Source organism: Lycorma delicatula, chromosome 1 (genome assembly GCF_047948215.1).
Source record: "Lycorma delicatula isolate Av1 chromosome 1, ASM4794821v1, whole genome shotgun sequence".
Lineage (NCBI taxonomy): Eukaryota > Metazoa > Arthropoda > Insecta > Hemiptera > Fulgoridae > Lycorma > Lycorma delicatula.
In genome coordinates, this window is record NC_134455.1 from 132,923,492 (window position 1) to 132,942,057 (window position 18,566).

The 18,566-nt window shown below is 32.3% G+C and overlaps 1 protein-coding gene and 1 long non-coding RNA gene across 2 annotated transcripts in view; one reads left to right on the plus strand and one right to left on the minus strand.

Moving 5' to 3' along the window:
• LOC142322363 (putative cytochrome P450 6a23) overlaps positions 1–4,067 on the minus strand; it is a 61,952-nt gene extending 57,885 nt beyond the window's left edge. The window contains exon 1 of the mRNA XM_075361367.1: positions 3,928–4,067. Within this exon, the coding sequence (XP_075217482.1) occupies positions 3,928–3,930 (3 nt within the window). The 5' untranslated portion in view covers positions 3,931–4,067. The remainder of the gene's footprint in view (positions 1–3,927) is intronic.
• Positions 4,068–4,515: 448 nt separating this feature from the next.
• LOC142318191 (uncharacterized) lies at positions 4,516–12,822 on the plus strand. Its single transcript, XR_012754846.1, has 4 exons — positions 4,516–4,726; positions 4,983–5,174; positions 6,581–6,693; positions 12,622–12,822. It is a non-coding gene; the product is annotated as an uncharacterized LOC142318191 (long non-coding RNA).
• Positions 12,823–18,566: the final 5,744 nt, after the last annotated feature.

Sequence of the window (18,566 nt, forward strand, 5' to 3'; positions counted from 1 at the left end):
CTCGGATTTCAGGTACCCTGGTGAAATGAGGTTATACTGAAATATTTAGAACGTTAATGAAGGAGAAAAATTGATGATTTCTTATGGTTTTTAGACATGAAATTCGAATTTTTCTAACTTTTCTTTGTTTTATTTGACTTATCTGACACAATTTTGTTCAGAATTAAATTTTCTACAAGTTTTATTTTTAACGTTAAACATTCTATATACTTATTACCCATTTAACAAAGTTAATATATGTAAAAAAAAACAAAAAAAAAACGGGGTTTTTCACCAATTTATTGATTTCCACCCCAGATTTCTTAAAATTTACTTTAGATACGGTCGTGGGACCTATTTTATTCAATTTTTCGGGTCAAAAATCATAATAAATCTTTAATTTTTTCCTTAATTCATGTGCTAAAAATTTTATCGAGCGAAATCGTTCATTAGTAACTCGTAAACGAAGCATTTTAGAACACATATTTGTATGAACTTTTTCCATTATTTTTACGAGTAGAATATGTTATGAATGTCCAGGTAGGACTTCGTGACACATTCTGTAAATACTACAATATTTTTCAATAACGCCTTTTGAATTGTTATTTATTTTGAGGTTATTTTTCCATATTTAATGTATTAACATTTTTATATGTGTCTGTGCTTAAATAATTAACTTGGATTTTATTCATATAATTTTGTTTTTATATATTTATAAAATATTTATATTTTATATTTATATATAATATTTATAAAATTATAGGGATAAGGGAAGCAATTTTAGGCCTCAGATTAATAGTAGAAGGAAGATTAAAGAAAAACAAACCGACATACTTGGCATTTATAGACCTAGAAAAGGCATTCGATAACGTAGACTGGAATAAAATGTTCAGTATTTTAAAAAAAATTAGGGTTCAAATACAGAAATAGAAGAACAATGGATAACATTTACAGGAACCAAACAGTAATAATTGAAGAACATAAGAAATAAGCCGTAATAAAAACGGGAGTCCGACAAGGATGTTCCCTATCCCCGTTACTTTTTAATCTTTCATAGAGCTAGCAGTTAATGATGTTAAAAAACAATTTAGATTCGGAGTAACAGTACAGATGCTACGATTTGCTGATGTTATAGCAGTTCTAGCTGCGAGTAAAAAAGATTTAGAAGAAACAATGAACGGCATGGATAAACTCCTGCGCAGGAACTACCGCGTTTAAATAAACAAGAACAAAACGAAAGTAAGGAAATTTAGTAGAAATAACGAAGATGGACCACTAAATGTAATAGGAAGAGAAAAGATTATGGAGGTAGAAGAATTTTGTTATTTGGGAAGTAGAATTACTAAAGATGGACGAAGCAGGAGCGATATAAAATTTCGAATAGCACAGGCAAAACGAGCCTTCAGTTAGAAATATAATTTGTTTACATCAAAAATTATTTTAAATGTCAGGAAAAGATTTTAGAAAGTATATATTTGGAGCATCGCTTTATATGGAATCTTGGACGATTGGTGTACCTGAAAAGAAAAGATTAGAAGCTTTTCAAATGCGGTGCTACAGGAGAATGTTAAAAATCAGACGGGTGGATAAGGTGACAAATGAAGAGATGTTATGGCAAATTGATGAAGAAAGAACCATTTGGAAAAGTATTGTTAAAAGAAGAGACAGAATTATAGGCCACTTATTAAGGCATCCTGGAATAGTTGCTTTAGTATTCAAGAGAGACAGGTAGAAGGGAAGAATTGTGCAGGCAGGCAACGTTTGGAATATGCAAAACAAATTGTTAGGGATGTAGGATGTAGGGGGTATACCGAAATGAAACGACTAGCACTAGGTAGGGAATCTTGGAGAGCTGCATCAAACCAGTCAAATGACTGAAGACAAAAAAAAAATTATAATTTATCTTATGTCGACATGAAGTGTATAGTACATTTTTATGTACCGATCAGAATAAAAGATTTATTTATTTTTAAATTTAATAAACTATCAATATCTTTAATAACACTGCTCAACATGATTTTTGTCTCATGAGTACCACCAATAGAAGCACTTAATGAAGTGTTTTATCCTGTTTTCAAATATGTATTCGGAATTTCTCCATCACGTACAGTTTTTTGTTATTTTAATTTTTTTATATTTTAAAACGTTTTATCGTTTATTTCTCCGTTGTCAAATAAAAGCTTCTAGAGCATTGTAAATATGATGGAACCAAATGAGCTAACTCAAAGGGTAGCGTTGCTACTGTTGTGCGTTTCAGACGAGTATAGACATGTACAAACGTGGTCTAATGAAGCATACATTCATTAATTTGCCAGTTGTGAGATAGTAGTGAACCAGTAAACACGTCATTGTGAGTGCTTATGTGTCTGAATTATTGTGTATTACTTATTTACAACTTTATTTCTCTAAATTAATCGTTAGTTACAAAATGCCTAGTTTTTTTAAAATCATCCTAACAATTTTTATTATGTATTTCGTGAAGTGATGCTCAAGTCTCAAAGGCGAAACCTTACTTCATTAGTAAAAAAGTGTTATGAACCTTATTTTTGGTGAAAAATCGGGAACAAAAAAAGGGCCCCACATATCTATTGTTTGTCGTGTTCTAGGCTTCTCACTGCATGGAAAAATGGTACGCGCCACATGCCATTTGCTATCCCTATGATTTGGAAAGAACCCAAATATCACTCTTCTGACTGCTATTTCTGCTAACCAAACATTTAAGGAGTTAATGTAAAAATCAATACATAACTTGGTGTACCCTAACTTGCAATCTGCAATGAGACCAGTACGACACTGCGAAGAATTGCTCATACCAAAGCCTCGAGAACATGTGACATTAAATTACCGTGATATTGTCATCCGATTTTTGAACATCTTAAAAAAATTTGGGTTTAATATGTCCTTAAAAGTACACTTCCTGCACTCGCACCTAAATTTCTTCCCGGAAAATCTTGGCGGTGAGCGATGAGCACGGGAAACGCTTTCATCAGGAGATTTCAGTTATGGAAAAGAGGTATCAAGGCAAATGGTATCCTAGTATTCTAGCCGATTATTGTTAGATCATCAAGAGGGGAGCTCCACAGGCGAAATGTAGCAGAAAATCGTCATATCTTACTTTCTAAATGAGTCAAATGCTTCAATATTGTGTAGTTAAGAATGTGGAAAGTATTAAAATGTTTGAAATTATACATTTCTGTCTCTTGGAAAACTTGCGTGATGGGAAAAAAACGATATCATATTTGAATTCAGGAGAAAAAGTACTATCAGAATCATATTTTTCTTCCTGAGACAAAAAAATTCTTTTTTGTTTCCCAGTGTAATCAGTCTGTCTGTTTTTTACCTACAAAAGATTGTCTCTCTCCCGAACTTACTCAAAAAAAAAAATAATAACCAATAACTTGACACCAGAATGGAAAACAGCAGCACCAGTCAACAGAGTTAGCCCACAAAGAACGATTGAAAACGTCATGAAGATAATATTAAATAAATATCAAATCCCCAAAACAACAACCACTAAAGATCATAGCATATTTCATATATTGTTTCTAGAAGAATGTATTTTCACTATTCAGAAAAAGAAGTTTTTTTTCTTACATATTTTTACCCACATTTCATCATTACTATATTTTCATTTACTTCTTCTAAAAATTATATAAACTATAAATCTTCATATAAATACAATCTATGTTGAATTAATTTATATAAACAACATAAGTAATAATCGAATACAAATCATCTCTTCAAGTAACAAATAAAAACATATTGTATTACTACAATCGCTTCATTTGGTTTATGAAATAAGTAAATACTATAAAGATAAATGTATAATACACGAAAACTAAGCTATTATGAGATAAAAGTCATAAATTATAATAGTAAAACACAGACTTATCATGAGCATACAATAAACTTAACAGAATTAGTTTATAAAAATCGCATGGATTTTACCATTGTAGATTGATTATAAATTAATATTTAAAGCACATAATTATCATGAATGTAGACGTGGAAACAAAAGAATAAATACTTCAAAAACCCAAGTTCAATAGAAATCTTGATCCGCAGGAAAACTTGGATCACAATCAAAAGAAAAACCAATTATCTTCCAAGATCAATATTAGATGCAGCAGCGTACCTAATATCACAAATATCGGCTGTATTGACATCTGGATTACTATGATTAAAAACAAAAGAATTTTCACAATATACAAATTATTAAAAATTTTCTTTAATTTTGGCTGGAGTTTGCATTTTAATTTATAATCTATGAAAGGGCTTTTGTCCAAATATATGAGAAATATGGTTTGGTGCATATATCACTTCTTTATCCATAGTTCTATCTTTTACGCATGAAAGAACTGTTGTCTAATTAGTTGGTGCAGAAAAGTAGCAGTTTTGAAATAAACAATTATTTATAAAAAGGCTGATGTACAGTCTTTTCTTAATCTTAAATAAACCTGTGGAAAGTTGTTGGTAAACCTGTTTTTTAATATCAGCTGTGTTTCTTCAACTAATATATAAGGTAAAAAAAGCGATTTAACCTGTTGGTGTTACTGGAGCAGATTTATTTCGAATTAACGTTTCATATTATTTAATTGATTTTCTTCAAAACAAAAACGTCTACTGTTAAAATGAGGTATGCGAAACGAGTCTGATAAAGTTAATAAAATAAAACATTCGCGTGCTCATGGAGATGATTCATATAATGGACAAATTATTCAAAACAAACGACTGAGGCACCTTGCGAGTAAGTACCGAAACTTAATAATTACTTTTTTTGAACTGTCTTTGATTACCATTACAATTTTAGTTACGGTCTGCGATTGTTCCTCTTACTAATACAATAATACTCAAGGAAGAATTTTATGGTTATGTAGTTATTTTGTTCAAACTGGATTCAAAGCTTACCTTATTATTTTTTTTATTTTACTATATTATAACAAATTAATGCTTGTGTGCTAGTTAAAAAAAAAACAATCACATAATCTGTTATTTTGTTGCAGGTGTTAAAAAAATGCTTTCATTCATTTAATGGGAAAGGATTGCATTATGAGCTTAATAGAGGTGTATCCAGTTAAATGTCATCAAGAAAACAAAATGAACCAAACGGGCTTAGTAATAGTAAAACTGACACGTGGACAAACTGCTGGTCATGCTGTTTCAAATTTTTCATGAGGTTTTTTGAAAGATATCAGGTTTGCATTAAAGCATTTTTAAGTAAAGGGTTTTACTTTTCAAAAATTGCATTGTTTTAAGGCATTTTTTGAAAAAAGGGTAAGAAGTTTATAGTTTATTTTACTGTTGGGGCAGACAGCTAGACTTTGAAAGGCCAACAACAAAGCCGAAAGACATCTTGTTGATATTTTACAACAAATTAAATATCATATCCACTCATTTCCTTTAAAAATTTGTCATTTCTTTTCGAAAGAGGTTTTACTACTTGAATGCAGATTTAACTGTCCAATAAATGTACAAGTTGTTTATATAAAAATGCCCAGATACCCCTATAAGTTACCTGTACTATTACAAAATTTTCAAAGAGCATTTTAATTACCAATTTGGCAGATCTCAAATTGCCATGTGAATTGTGAAGCGTCTGAACATTACCATTACAAATCCATGACTTAATCCTTCCTTCTGCCAAAAGAGTGGCAGAAGCTGAGCGTGTAGTCTGTATAAGATGCAGTAAGAAATTTTATAAAGCTTTAAAAGATACTAGAGTATTGCAGGGGAGCAGAAAATGTTCAGACTCCTTTAATTCCCCCAACACAAATTTTTCAGTCAGAAATTAACCCAAATCTAAGGCGAGGGTTTATTACGTTTTACCGACCAATTTGTTATATGTAATGAGTTATAAAAAGAGAAGTAATAAAAATACATGGGTTGCAGATATTTAATTTATTCAAAAAATTATGAACAAGAAATACATTAATAATCACAAGTCAACAAACACAGTAGTTTAATATTTATTGTATTGTTATGGCCAAGGGAATATGACTAGTGAAGAGGGCACTGAAATAAAATAAATGTGTTAGGCTTAATCTAAAAGACATGTTAAAGAAAGATTGCTTACTTATTAAGCTATCTATTAGAATACAAATCAGCACTTGGAGAGTTAAACAGTCGTAAATCTGATGGAGTTATCAACATTTACCTCTCTCAGGTACTGAAATTTATCCTGTTTTATTTTTAGAATATACATAAATATTGTAGGGCTAATAAAAAATCTGCCAATTTGATGTCTGTAGGACATAAAATAACTGTTTTGTTAAAAGTACGGTAATGAAAAATTTTTTTAATATTATGATAAAATTAATAATACTTCATAAAGACAATTACCTGTAATGACTGCAGTGATGATTATCAGTTCAAGTCATTAAGAAAACTCAGTCTTCCTTTATCTTTGTGGAGACTGACAATTACTTTTAATGTTTTGAATATTTTTATACGATTGGTTGAGGAAAATCTTGTAAATTTATATTTTCTCCATTAAAATGGCTATCCAAAGATATCTTTAAAAGTTATGATGAATGGGAGGACCATTCCAAGAAATGAATACTTCTTGAAATAGAGTGTCAAATTTTACATTTTGGTTGTGCAGATGGTTGCCAATGACTGATCCAGCAGATTCACATACACCTTCAATACAGATTTTTAAGCAGTTTTTCAAGGTGGAAAATTGTTTTTGAGATTTCAGCATTAACTTCAGTGTTGGTAAGTAGTTCATTGATTACTCTGTTGTCTTGCTCATTTAAAGGCTTCATTTGAAGAATCAAGTATTTTTTTGCAAAAATGTAAATTTGCTTTTCATCATTTTTAGCTGGAAAAAAGAACTTTAACATCAAAGTTTGCACCCTCAATTTTTATTGATCCAATTTGTTAAAATTGCTAAAGAGTCAGGTGTATTTGCATCTTTTTATCAGATGCAGATATTCTTCTATATTCTTAGGAACCTGCTATAAAAATATTGTCTCATATTTTCTATAATGGAAGGCTCACTAATTTTCATTTCAAGTCGATTTGACTCTGCTATATAAAGGTTTTCTAGTTATTTTGCAGAACTTATGAAGGTTTTTCATTTGAATAAATTTCTTCTCCATCTTGAAATTGTTTCTGAGTTTTTGAACAGCTTGATCTCTTTAGATCTTCATCAGGTAGTAAACATTCTTGGTAAACATTGTTATTTAAGCGTTCAAGTTCCTTAAAAAGAGGTGGAAAATTCTCTTCACTAAATTTTACACTTTTCATTTTAATTTCCATTTTCTTCAATGTGTTTTTCATCGAATTGTAATAATCAAAAACTGTCCAAATGCATATGCTTACATTTTGTGTGATGCAACTAAATTTCGTCAATAATTCTAAAATATCAGTTGTCCCAAATAACTGGTAAATGAATTCAGGTATAGAGAATTTTATTAGGTCTACTGAATTCTTTTTATCTTCAGTAGTTTTGCCTTTTTGGATGCATTTAGTTCACTTTTTTTTTGCAAAGCAATGAAAAATAATTTGAAATCCCTTTGAAATGTTCTGTAAACTCTCAATTCACTACGAACAAAACAGGAATGAGTTAGGATTTAGGGAATGATTTAGGATTTAAAAAACTCACCTGTAGTTTATTTGCTAATGTAATAATTTCTCATAGCCAATTCCCCAGTTGTAATTTTTCATTACATTTCCTATTGTTTGAGCTTGACTGTTAAACCAAGAAAAAGTGTTGTCTTTGCGAACGTCATTTAAAGCACATCCTATCTATGTGCTAAGTCCCACTTAGGGAGGAAAATGTCATGGTCAATCTCTTCACAAAGCAGGGCCAGTTGTTTATCTACACCTAGATCAAAATATTGTCCTTCAAAAGCCATGCCATTTAACTGCTCTTTTATTTTAATATTAGCATTTTCAATAGCACCTTCGAGTTTCTGAACAAGAGACATCACCCTTGTGTGAAGTGCCACATGGTGATATATCAATAAAAATACACATCTGAACACCATTGATTAATGTGGTCAGACATGTAATCTGATATGTACGGTGAAGTTTGGTTATTTTATCAGCAGTGACAAATATTAAACAAACAGTTTGTTACAGAATTTTTAGTACCCAAAAAATCTAAAATCTTTGCTTTCATGATAAAAAATATGTAAAATTCCTTGGAGTGATTAAGCTCACAAATTACAGCAACATTTAATACATTTAGACTTAATATCTTCCCAATAAAATATTTCCCACCCTCCCTTCTTTAATGACACTATAAATTGCTGCCGCAACCCTCAGACCCATCTTTGTGTTCTTTTTGCAAAATTACATTTCTTTTCTCAGTTGTTTTAGAAAAGTCAATACACCATTTATCAGTAGGTGATTGTAAGTAGTCAATTAAATGGGTTTTGAAATTTCAAAATTGTACACTCTGAAGTGGTTGAATTAACTGGTGTTCACTTGGTAGAGAGAAAATACAAAAAGTGCTAGATTTAAGAAGCACTACACATGGGGAGCAATGTACTGTGCCCATATGTTCTGCTAAGCACGACATTAGCTGACAAATATTTGGAAGCGATTTGCTTACCCTAATTAATTTGAGTTTGGCGTCAAATTCTTCAATTATCTCAACTGGAGTCTTTGTCTGGACAAGTGAACTAGATGGGCCTATTTCAATAGTTTTAACTTGATTCAGTTCTAATAGTTCAACTTTTTTTTTATGAAGACAGGATATCACCTGATTTATAATTGATAACTGTTCAAAAACATTAGGATAAATAGTTAGCTTGTTAGAGATAGACATGTTATTGCCAATATTGGCATTATTTTGCCCACAAAATAAGTCCAATTCTGTACAAATTGCATCAAGTTTTATTTGTTTGTTTAAAGGTTCACTGCTACTTATTTCGTCATAGTCATGAGTATTTGTTTTTAAGCATACAAAAATACTATCTTGATCTTGGTTTTTCATTTGTGTGTTTATTTACAAAATGATTTCCAAGTTTATCACATCTGCCACACCAGTCACAAAACACACAGTTTATGTTTTGCTTGCTTTTAAACGTCAACATAGTTAATTAATGTACAATTACAATATTTTGTACTTAAAATACTTAACTACTTCACTAAAAAAAACCAATACACTTGCAGCCGGTCAACTAATGTAAACAAAGAAATATTACCTACCCAAAAGCAACTAAACGAATAGTGCAGTAGAGAAAAGACAAGATGCACTCATGTACACACACACTGGTGACCACAATACATCTTATCAGTAATGTGTCCCTTACCTGTTGCAATTTGAGTCTATGAGTCATCACCCACCAGGAATGATATTGCTACATTGTTTCATTATGCCTAATACTTGATAGGATGAATGTTTCTTTTCAAAACTTGTTTAAAGATCAATTATTTTTTTACATATCTGTTGCTTTTGGTGGAGAATTGTTCTCAAAAAAAATTCCAAATACCAGATCGTTTAGTCATCGTAAAAAAAGGAAAAGAATTGTAATGGATGGACAACAACTTGTAAACAGTAACAGGACTGACACCAACTAATTTATAATTACGAAAAAAAATAATTTTGCTTATGTATCTAATCTAATAAACTACATTGAAAGATAATAAAATAAGAATGAGTTCATTTTTTAAAATAATTACAGAAGATTATTACCATCAAAGAATATTACCAGCAAATGTACCGAACAGAAATTATAACAGTTATACACACCTTCCAGAATAAGATACACTGTACTACATAAGAAGACAACTTTTTATTTGTGTGGATAAAAAGAAACTGTGATGGAATATTAATAATGAGAGGGAATGATTTATTCATGGCAGTTCACTTTGCTCTCATTGTTGTGTAGTAAACTATACAATGATGAGCAAAGCCAGTGTCTTAAGTTGCATATGGGTGCGCTTTATTTATTATTATTATTTACTGTTCCCAACTAACAACTAATATTATTCAAAGAATTAAGTCTTCAACTAAGAGTATTACTTATATTGTATGCATGTTCCATTTGACTTGAACAAGCAGTCAGACTAATATTAGTTGAAGTAGTCGATTACAGAAATTAGTCAATGGTCCCAATATTGCGCCATGCAATTTGGTTTTGGACATGCTCTAGGGATGAGAGGCTTTATTTTGTTCTGAAATGCTGAGTTTTTAACTGGGATAAAATGAATTTATTATTTTGTTAAAGACAACTTTTGTTTCTTAACACGCAATACGTGAAACCAATCTGTTTTCTAATGGTGAAAACAAATCTGAAATAAGAATCTTTCCACCACACTACTTTTTTGAGAAATTCTTAAATTAAATTTTTAAAACTATTGATATTAAACATGCATAATTATACACATACATATCATGACATCATCCCCTATTGAAGCATACATGAACAAGATTCATCATTACTGTACAATTCAAAACAACATAAAGCTTGTTGGCTTTTTTAGCCTACTGGTTTTAATAGTATTGTAACAGGTAGAGAGGCTTCCAGAAAGAAGAAAGAGAGAAAATAAATAAAGAAGGAATGACAAAGAAATTCTTTATAGAAAATAATACAAGATGCAAACAATGAAAATTATTATGCTTGAACAATCAAAAAGATTGGTTGGGTGCTGCTGGTTCTGCAGGTCAAGAGGTATAAATACTGCAGAGAACAAGCAAAGTGACATGTTAGTTTTTTCAAGTTCTATTACAGTGCAGTGTGTCATAATTTCAAATCGATCTAGAATTTCATGGCAGAAAATGAAATTATGTGCTTGATCAGCCTGGAAAGTCACCAGACTTAATCCCATTGAGAACTTGTAGAATATTTTGAAGAGATGATTCGGTACTACAAAAGAACACATGATAACTAATGCTATAAAAATGTAGTTGCATGATGATGAAGTCAAGAATATGTGCATAATCTACAGAAGTTGATTAAATATTTTACTTTCGTGTGATATAAATAATATGTGTAATAAAATCCCAGTTGAAGAAACTAAATATTACTAAAAAATTATTATATAAAAATAAAATAAAGACCTATCTTTTTAGCAAAGTGGTTGCATCTCAGCCTTTCATATGGAGGTCTGGGGTTCAAATCCTGGTCAAGCTTAGTATTTTTCATACACTACAAAAAGAGTGAAGTAATTTACAACACGAGCCTTGGCGAGTGCTATAAACTTCCAAGAATACATTAATGGCCGTTATAAAGTCGCATACCATATTTTTTCTACGGCTGAGAAATATTGGGATTATTGATTTATCTAAATGATTGAATACATTGTTTATGGAATATTCTTTTCATTTTTCAAAAAATACATTCCTGTGGCAATAAATTATTAGTCATAAGTTCTGCCTTTTCTTTAATATAAATTGGTGTTAGACATTTCTTTCTCAGTATGCATTGTAATTAACAAAAGGATAAACAGTATAATATAGAAACTTAGTTACCTATTGGTGTACTTTTAAATTAACTTATTCTTGTTAACTACTTAAATCGAATTAAAATCAAAGTAAAAAAACAGCTGATAAATTAAAAAATGCCCACTTCTTATTGGTAAGTGGTTGAAAAGAGTAGACTTTTCATTGGTTTTAACGACCCTTATTATGATAAGGTTTTAGCCATGTAATTCAAATGTTATAATAGAGCCAAAGAAAAAATATAATTATACATATAAAAAATAATAAACGTAAATTCATTAATTTACAAGACATGGGAATATTAGAAATAAATAATAATAAACTTAATACGCAGTCTCTTGGAAAAATTCACATGATAAAGAATAATAATATTATAACTATACAATTAAATTTTGAAGATGAATGAATTGTTTAAACAAATGATAAAAATTATTTAAGATAAAATTATCTAAAAGAAAAAATAAAAACGGTTTCCAATAAATTTTTCATTATTTCATTGTAAATGAAACAATTTATATATTATAATACAGTAATTTATTGACCTTGAAGATGAGACATCCTTCTTTTCTATTTTAATATAAAATATTTTTTGATATATCTGATGAAGTGTGATCACTATAAAAACACTTGTATAGAAAAAAAAATTACAAGCAGAAAGTGTTCTAATTTTTATTATTGTTGATAATTAAATATATTGTTGACTAAATTTAAAACCACACCGAATCTTCTAAAAATTGATTTAGGATAAATAAAAAAAGATCAATCGATACAAATACAGATTCAAATAATGTAGAAGGCTGAGAAATATAGCCAGATGAAAAATTTTATAAACAAACTGAAAAATTCTAAAATACAATTAAATGAAAAATACCAATTTTTTGCCATACCTTTAGAGAATGAATAGACTAATAAAGAAAATATTCTACCACTTTGCAAATAAAAAAGTGGAACTGAAATGGTTTGAAGAAACTTCTAAAGAATTAAAAGAAAAAACAATAACCACAGACGAATAGAAAAAAATTGGATAAAAATTGACGATGAAAGGATTGTGTAACAAATTTCCCCCTAAAAAGGGGAGAGGAAAATGGACACAAGAAAGTGAAAAAAACCAGAGAATGGAAAATATGGAGGAAGACATTAAGAAAAAAAGCTAAAGTTTGTATGTAGTCTTTAGGCTGATCAAAATTAAAAAAAAAAAAATGATAAATAAATCTCTTATTCTAATCATTACATAATAATCACTTCAGGAATGGATGGATATGCAACTCCATGAATAAAAAAAAAAGAATTCCTACAGCATTTTCCTGGATGGATGAAGAGATAATTGATAAAACTTGATCAATTAGTTTATCACTAATCAACACAAAATTTGTATCTAACATGTTACAAACTTTTTTCACTGTAATTTGGGTGCTGATTTCAAATATGCTATTCAAATTCTGAAATTGTACAGAAATTGTAAATTTGTTATAATAAACTCATTTCGATCAACTACTGGTTACAATTAAGAGTATTTTCTGTATTTTTACTTTTAAACAATATGCATACCTACTCAGATATCGCTCCGTGCGACTTTTTTCTGTTTCCAAGAGTCAAAATGGCAGTCAAGGGACACCATTTTCAAACAACCCAAGATGTCCAAAAAGCTGTGACGAGGGACACAAACACGTGTTCACTTATTACAGCACAACTCATGACTGAGCAGTTGCATCAATGTGCCGCTTGGACTAGAAGTAGCTTATAGGCCAAGGTCAAAGATGGTGTGCCTACGCAAGCTGCAGGCTTGCCACATCTTGCAAAGAAAAATCAGTCTCATTACTTTATTGTCGCACCTCGTACATAATTTTTTATTTATTTATTTTTCTTATTTTTTTACTTGTTTTTATTTTTTCCTTATGAACATTATTCAGTGGAACGTTAGAGGTCTTCGATCCCGCATTGAAGATATTGGAGTACTGGCACACGAACATGATCCGATAATCATGTGTGTCCAGGAAACTCATCTTCTACAACGTGACCCAATAGCACTCAGAGGATACTTCTGTGAGAGGTACGACTGTGTAGTAGACGGCAGAGAGAGTGGTGGAGTGGCTATTTTCATGAAGGATGAGATATCGGCTACGAGGATTCAACTGACCACTCTCGTTCCTGCTGTTGCATTAAAGATCTCTATCCCTTTCAAGTTACATATCTGCAATCTATATCTCTCACCGAACACTGAGTTCAGTGCTCTAAATATCTCGAATCTCCTCACACAAATACCATCTCCGTCGTTAATAGTAGGAGACTTCAATGCCCACCATGTTTCCTGGGGCTCGACCTTCTGCTCCACTCGAGGAAATATGGTACACAATGTAAGACAAGACTTAGGCCTTTGTTTGCTGAATAATGGATCTCATACATTCATGTCTTTATCATCTGGTACTATGTCTAACATCGATATCTCCATATGCTCACCGAATTTACTCCCTCGTCTTCATTGGTCTGTTTGTGATGACTTTCACGGCAGTGACCACAAACCAATTATTGGTTTCGGTGTGGAAAACGAGATTAAGGGAAGGCCACGGAGGTGGATTGTTGAAAGAACAGATTGGGATGGATATCGTAAAGCCTTCCAATCACAGTATGACGACGGTGCGAACATCCTTGAGCAATGTTCCTCTTTTATGCCCATGATACTTGAAAATGCCCGCAGATATATCCCACAAACATCAGGTAATCCTAAACGTTCTCCCGTTCCATGCTGGAATGATGATTGCAAATGTGCTATTAAGAATTGACGGCGAGCACTACGCAAGTTTAATAGTAGACCTACAACTGAATATCTAAATTTATACCGCAGGGCTAGAGCGGTATGCCGTCGGGTCTTCTTGAATGCTAAGAGGAATTCATAGACGAAATATGTGAACACCATCTCGTGTTCTACTCCCACGTCTACTGCATGCACGTCTACTCCCACGTCTACTTGCATGGAAAAAATCCATGCAATTTTCAGATCGCCAAGGCAATCTATTCTCGGTCTCATTGCTGAAGGAGAACTCCTTTCATCATCCTCGGCTGTAGCAAATACTTCAGCAAAATCTTTCCGCTCGGTGTCTTTCACTTCATCATATAGTAACGACTTTAAGAGGTGCAAAGCACGGATAGAAATATTGGTGAATTGAATACTCCATTCTAATTTAAAGAATTGTTGTACGCACTTAAGTACTCACTTGATACTTCCACTCGACCAGACAACGTTCGCCTTTGTATTCTTTCACACCTTCCTAACTCAGCACAACAACATCTTTTGAATATTTACAATGGTTTATTCTCCGAACAAGTCTTTCCGCCCGGCTGGTCAGAAGCATTTATTATACCAGTACTAAAGCCTGGTAGACAAAACCGATCCCTCAAGCTACTGCCCTATTTCTTTAACAAGCGTGTTGTGTAAAATAATGGCGAGAATGGTAAACCGCAGGCTTACATGGTACTTGGAGAAACATGGCTTTCTTTCTTCGGAATAGTGTGGTTTCCGACAAGGAAGATCTTCCATTGACAATTTAGTGTCAATGGAGACAACCATACAAAACGCCTTCCTGAACTGCCAACACCTCATTGCTATCTTCTTCTATATAAAAAAGGCGTACAACACAGCCTGGCGACGTGGTATTCTTAACACCCTTAGGTGATGGGGAATCAAGGGCAGTATGCTTGCTTTTATCCGATGATTCTTAAATCACCGAACGTTTCGTGTTCGTGTAAACGATTCTCTTTCAGACAGTGTCGTCTCAGAAAATGGAGTACCTCAAGGTAGTGTATTAAGTGCTACCTTGTTTTCTGTAGCCATAAACAGCATTACCAACTATGTACAGGCTCCTGTCTCATGTTCTTTATTCGTTGACTATTTTGTTACTTACGTTGCGAGTTGCTCAACACCCACAGCAAAGCGACTGCTACAGAACGCTATATTTCGCCTTGAGGCTTGGTTAAGAATTACTGGTTTCATATTTTCATCCGACAAAACAAAATGTGTAATCTTTTCTCGGCTACGGAACCCTTCTATCCCTTCGGAACCCGACGCGGGTTTTTCTGAACAGAGAGCTTATTGCTGTCTCTCCTTACGTCAAATTTCTAGGTTTGCTTTTTGATAGCCGTCTTACTTGGGTCAAACATATAAAGGAATTGAGGACAAAATGTTCCAAACTTTTAGATATGATGCGGGTCCCTAGTAACACTAATTGGGGAGCCGATCGGTCATGTATGTTACGTTTTTACTATTCCCTTGTTCGTTCCCGTTTAGATTATGGTTGTGTCGCCTACTCTTCAGCTTGTCAAACCGTGCTTAAAATTCTGGACGGTTTTCATCATGCTTTTCTTCGGCTTGCCACAGGTGCGTTTAGATCAAGCCCTGTCGCAAGCTTACTTGTAGACTATGGCGAGCCATCATTTGGGATAGACGAGATCACCTTTTGTTATCTTATTGTGCCGAATCACCTGGCTTTTGACCCAGTTTTTAGGAATCCTAATTTAAGGAAGTATGAGGACCATCCACGCTGTACTGTGCCAGTGGGTGTCCGTACCCGACGTCTGCTGCATCATATAAATGTTGACACTCCCTCGTTATTTCCATCATGTCCGTGCTCATATCCTCCGTGGAGAATAAACCTTGTAAATTTTATATTTGACCTTACAACATACAATAAACAATCAACACCACCGACTGTTTTCCGGCAAATGCTTCAGTATATTCTCACCAAGACAAACCCAGACGCGGTGATAGTGTCTGGGTTCAAAGAAGCGTGTATTCAACCTCCTTTCACCAACCGAGTTACTACCTTTGATTTTATCAATCGTGTAAAACAATCACTGAGAGCAAGGTGGCAAAGTGACTGGGCGACTACCGTCGATAATAAACTCCGACAGATTAAAGATTTAGTGTTGCCATGGGGCTCCTCTTGCAGAAAGTCTCGTCGTGAGGAAGTGGTCCTATGCCGGTTATGGATAGGACATACGAGGATCACACATGAATACCTAATTTCAGGAGAAGTCCCACCCCTATGCACACGATGCAACTGCCGCATGACTGTGCACTACATTCTCGTGAACTGCATATGTTATGCGGCTTTGCGTCATAAGTTTAATTTACCTAGAAACATCCGTGATCTCTTGTACAATAATAATGGAATTTTGGATCGGATGTTTCTGTTTTTGCATAGTACCAGGTTACTGCAAAAAGATTTAATGTTATCATATATATTTTAATGCTAGAAGAGTTTTTGGTAATTTTTAACCTTTACTTTCAATTTTGATTTTTTTGGTTCTGTGTCTTTAATTTTATTATCCGACAAGGGAGCCTTTGCACAACCCATCGGAATTAGGTAAGTTTTATATAGTTTTTTTATTAGATTATTTTAACTTTTATATTTTAAAGACTTCTTCTGCAGTATTAGTTTTGAGTTTTTTTTTTACCTTCTTGACTCTTTTTTTTTTAATAAATTGTTATTATATGATTAATATTAATTTTACACCTTATTAGTTTTATTATTTTTGAGTTATTTTACCCTTTTATTAATAACATCCCCGGCGATGATAACGCCCAGGCGTTTTTCGCCCACAAACAAAAAAAAAAAAACTGATGACATCACACAGATATCTGTTGTCTAATACAAAGCTTAAAATCTTATTCAGTCTAGCTTCACATGTCTATACTGTGTGTTGTGCTTCACATAGTTAGTGTTTTGTTGTATTTTCATCAATTCTTTATAATACAAAAGTGATTTTTCTCGTTTTTATTTACTACAACATGGCTTCTGCAAGAGTTCGTGGATGTTCAAATCATCCAGACAATTTTTGTTATGTCTAGTAAATTTTTGTGTAAATTTCAAAGAAAGACTATATCTAAATTAATAAAAACAGTTCATGAATTTTATTTTGATTGCACTTGGGGATAAAGATAAAATCTGGGCACCTCATGTTATTTGCATTTCGTTCCTGAATGGTTGAAGGGGAAACAACATGCCATGCCATTTGCTGTGCCAATAGTTTGACATGAACCTTCACTGACTGCTACTTTTCTATGACAAATATATTTGGATTTGCAGTCAAAAATAGAAAGCTCATAAAATATGCAGATGTGTTCACAGCTCTAAAACTGGTACCACACCGAGACGAGTTACCTGTACCACCATTAATCCTACATTGAAAATAAGAACAGTCTGAAAATGAAGTAAATGATATAGAAGATGTTTAAGAATTTCTTCCTGTATTAGATGAGAAATCTCCTCATTTAATTCAACAAGAACTTAATGACTTAGTTCGCGATTTAAAATTATCAAAGCAGCAAGCTGAACTTCTGGGGTCTAGACTGTGACTTAAATTTTTTAGTGGAAAAAACAAAAGATGCAACATTTAGAACATGAAATAAAACTCTTTCAATTTTTTTATTATGAAAAATTCATTGTGTATTTGTACAGATGTCGATGGCCTGATGAAAGGGAATTCAGCATATTCCTGAAAAATGGTGTATTTTTATTGACTCTTTTAATGTTAGCATAAAAGCAGTTTTGCAGCATAATGATAACAAACAGCCATCATACTATTAGCATAGCCATCATACTATTAGCATATGCAGTCAACATAAAGAAACGTATAAAACTATAGCATCAACATTAGAAGCAAATAATAGAAAGAGCATATGTGGCAAGCTTGTAATAATCTGAAAGTTGTTACGTTATTTCTTGGTTTACAAGGAAGGTTTACAAAATATTGATGGTTTTTGTCTTTGAGGTAGTCATGTTATGAAAAGCGATTACAAAGTAAAGAACTGGCCATTGTGGCTGGTGAAAAAAAAGGAAAGCATTAATTCAGACTGGTAAAATCATACTACCGCCACTTCACATAAAATTCAGACTAGTGAAAAATTTTGTAAAAGGACTAGACAAAGATGGACCCAGATTTAATCATTTAAAAATAAGTTTTCCTAAATTGAGTAATAGTAAGCTCAAGGCGAATATATTTATTTATCCACAAATCAATAAACTTTTTAAGGACTCAACATTTGACGATAAACTTAACAAATGTGAACTAGCTGCATGGAAGTCCTTCCAAGATGTTGTTGGTAGTTTTTTAGATAACATAAAAGATAAAAAATACGTGTTTTTTTTTTTTTTTATTAATAAGCTGTTAGAAAACTACAAAGTTTAGGGCGTAG